This window comes from Fragaria vesca, linkage group LG2 (genome assembly GCF_000184155.1).
Source record: "Fragaria vesca subsp. vesca linkage group LG2, FraVesHawaii_1.0, whole genome shotgun sequence".
NCBI lineage: Eukaryota > Viridiplantae > Streptophyta > Magnoliopsida > Rosales > Rosaceae > Fragaria > Fragaria vesca.
Genome location: NC_020492.1, coordinates 14519212 through 14522381, shown reverse-complemented (window position 1 = coordinate 14522381; position 3170 = coordinate 14519212). Strand labels below are relative to the sequence as shown.

Here is a 3170-nt window from a genome sequence, read left to right as displayed (position 1 = left end):
GAGAGGAACGTTTGTCTTGTTTTTTAGGTACTGATCACGCTTTGCTCATTGATTTTTGGGGTTTCCGGTATAACTGCCTTGCAGAAAGTATGATAACTTTGAACAAGATAAAGTTGAAGGTTCTCTTTGCTCGCATTGTAATATTACGTCCCATCATTTTTCTTTTCTGCTTTTGTTCTTCCTTGCTAAGTTGTAACATCATAAAACTCACCATCGAACAAAAACATCAGAAAACTCAGATGAAATAGGGTTACTCAGATTTCATGCATCTTCCCAAACTGCTTAGTCCATCTGCTGTACGTAGCAGCTAATTATTTCCTGGTACTTATCTCCTTTGCCTTGCTCATTGCATTTATTTCCAGGGTACGTGGTCACCATCTTGTTAGGATCTGCATCATCAAAACTTTTTGTATGTATTCTAGTGGATCACTCTCATACATATACATCACAGCGGAGGTTCTACGTACAGACATATATATCCCATCTCTTATTTTAGAATCATTTTCTTAATTTCTAAAACTTTTGTTCCCCATAAAAACTAATGAACTGCATGCTGAAATAGTATTAACCTGAATTTTCATTTTATTAGTGGTCTTACACACCATTTGTTTTATTTTTTTGTAAAATCAGTTGCTGTTTTCATTCCTAGTTTGCCATTCTACACAAAATTAACGTTTCGTTGTTTAGATACATATATGAAAACAAATTGTCTCAGTATTAACCTTCATTTCTAATCAATTAATAGATTTATAGTCTTTTACCGAATCAAGTAATTAAGAACTAACGATAGCATCTCAAATTGGTATTAATTTGCAGCAAGTACGTACTACAGCTATCATAATTATAAGTCTTATAGACAATTTTTACAGTAGTGAAGCAAAGAATCTGTCGGTTTCATACATGCAGATTATTTAAGTAATGAATCCTTAAGCAATTACATATTTCAATTTGATCCCTTTAATAATTTGCATCAGTGGCTGTACTACCCCACCATTGCCTCCTCCATAGTTTTTTTTTTTTTTTTCGATAAATTGCCTCCTCCATAGTCGATCATTTTCCTCCATAAATACCCTTCTTCAGGGCGTGTGTCCTCCACACTCCAACTATCTCTTCTACTTCCTCAACAGATCCCTAGCTCGCTAGCTTCTTCTTCTTCATTTGCTCTAAGCTTCTGATTCATTTCCCCATGGCACCAAACAGCCAAGCATCCCTAAATGAGGGCAAATACCCTATCCCTGCCATGACCAACCTCGACCTCGAGCACCAACCCACCCAAGATATCGACAACGACGACTTCGACTACTCCAAACGCTCCCAATGGCTCCGCGCCGCCGTCCTGGGAGCTAACGACGGGCTGATCTCCACCGCGTCCCTAATGATGGGTGTTGGTGCTGTTAAACAGGACATTAAGGCCATGATACTAACCGGGTTCGCCGGACTAGTAGCCGGTGCCTGCAGCATGGCCATCGGAGAGTTTGTCTCCGTTTACTCCCAGTTGGACATAGAGGTGGCCCAAATGAAGAGAGACAACATGAACAAGCAAAACAGCCCGGTGGCCGGAGGAGACGAGGAGGAAGAAGAGAAGGAGAACTTACCAAACCCGTTACAAGCAGCAGCTGCATCGGCTCTTGCCTTTTCAGTGGGAGCAATGGTACCACTGTTAGCAGCCTCGTTCATAAGGGAGTATAGGGCCAGGTTAGGAGCTGTGGCGGCGGCGGTGACATTGGCTCTGTTGGTGTTTGGGTGGTTGGGAGCAGCTTTGGGGAAGGCACCAGTTATCAGATCTACTGTTAGGGTTTTGGTTGGAGGGTGGTTGGCCATGGCTATAACCTTTGGGTTAACAAAGTTGATTGGATCTAGTGGACTGTAAGACTAGCTAGCTCATCTTTTTCTTTCTCTCGACCCTTCTTGTGTATTTTCGACGTGTGTTTTGGAGATGTAAGATTAATTTCAAAATACGTACGTATAGAAGATTTATGATGATGATGATGGTGATGAAGATCGAGATCTGCTTGCTGTAACTTCAGTCTAGCTTATTGAAGAAATGAAATGTATATCAATAATGATTAAGAAATGCAACTTTGCATAATAGTTTTGAAAGTGTTCCTCGCTCTATTGTTACACTGATCTATGATCCATGTATTGAGGGGTAGAGAGTTAATAGGATTTACTACAACGTCGTGGGATTGCTTTGGCTTCTCGTTGTGTACTTTGTGGTAAGGATGGAGAGTCATTGCTACATATCTTTTTGACTTGCTCTTTTGATGGATTGTTATGGAACAGTTGGGCTTGCTTATTGAGTTAGGAAGTTTATCTCATAATTTATTTGATTTATGAGGGTCTTGGTCGAAGCCAACATCTCAAGGAGATTTGGTTAATATGCTACACCACTATCTTTTGGTTTATCTTTAAAGCAGGAAATTAATAAAATGAGATATGATAATTGTATCACTGTTGTTGAAGCAGCACGTCAACTAATTATGGGGCACATAAAAGCAGCTAGCAAATTAGCTTCAGGTTGCATGTCTAATTCTTTAACAAACCTTCAAGTTTTGAAGAATTTTTAGTTTATTATGTCATCCCCGACGGGCTCCGAGGATTAATGAAGTTAATTGGCATCCTCCTCTCTTAGGTTGGATTAAAATTAATACAGATGGTGCATGGCAAAGGGTTACAGGGAAAGCTGGTTATGGTGGAGATTTTAGGGATTTTCAAGGCTTTTTCCTCATTGGTACTTTTGCTTCAAACCTTGAAATTCGTAGCTCAATGGATGCGGAGGTTATGGCGGTATTCAAGCTATTGAGCTATAACTTGGGTTAGGGAATGGAAGCATATTTGGCTTAAGGTGGATTCAACAATTGTGCTCAAGTTCTTGCGTGATCCACATCTTGTTCCTGACGACTAGGAGTGGCATGGGGTAATTGTTTGTGTTGCATTTCTCAGATGAACTTTTGATCTTCTCATATCTTTAAAGAAGGTAATTAAGTGGCTGATGCTCTTCCAAATATTGGTATGTCGTTGTCTGCGTTATCTTGGTGGGACGAGTCTCCCCACTTCATTTTAAATTTTCCTTCGTTGGCTAATTTAAATTTTCGTCGACTATGGTCAACTGTAGCCGACAAAAAAAAAATTTCGTTGGCTAAAGAAAATTTTTCGTCGACTATACTATA

General features: G+C 39.8%; 1 protein-coding gene across 1 annotated transcript; it reads left to right on the top strand.

The window, feature by feature from the left end:
• The first annotated feature begins 1094 nt into the window (after positions 1 to 1094).
• Positions 1095 to 2097, top strand: LOC101299145 (vacuolar iron transporter homolog 4-like). Its single transcript, XM_004290481.1, has one exon. It carries the CDS (start codon positions 1187 to 1189, stop codon positions 1868 to 1870), a length of 684 nt encoding a protein of 227 aa, XP_004290529.1. The 5' UTR covers positions 1095 to 1186; the 3' UTR covers positions 1871 to 2097.
• Positions 2098 to 3170: the final 1073 nt, after the last annotated feature.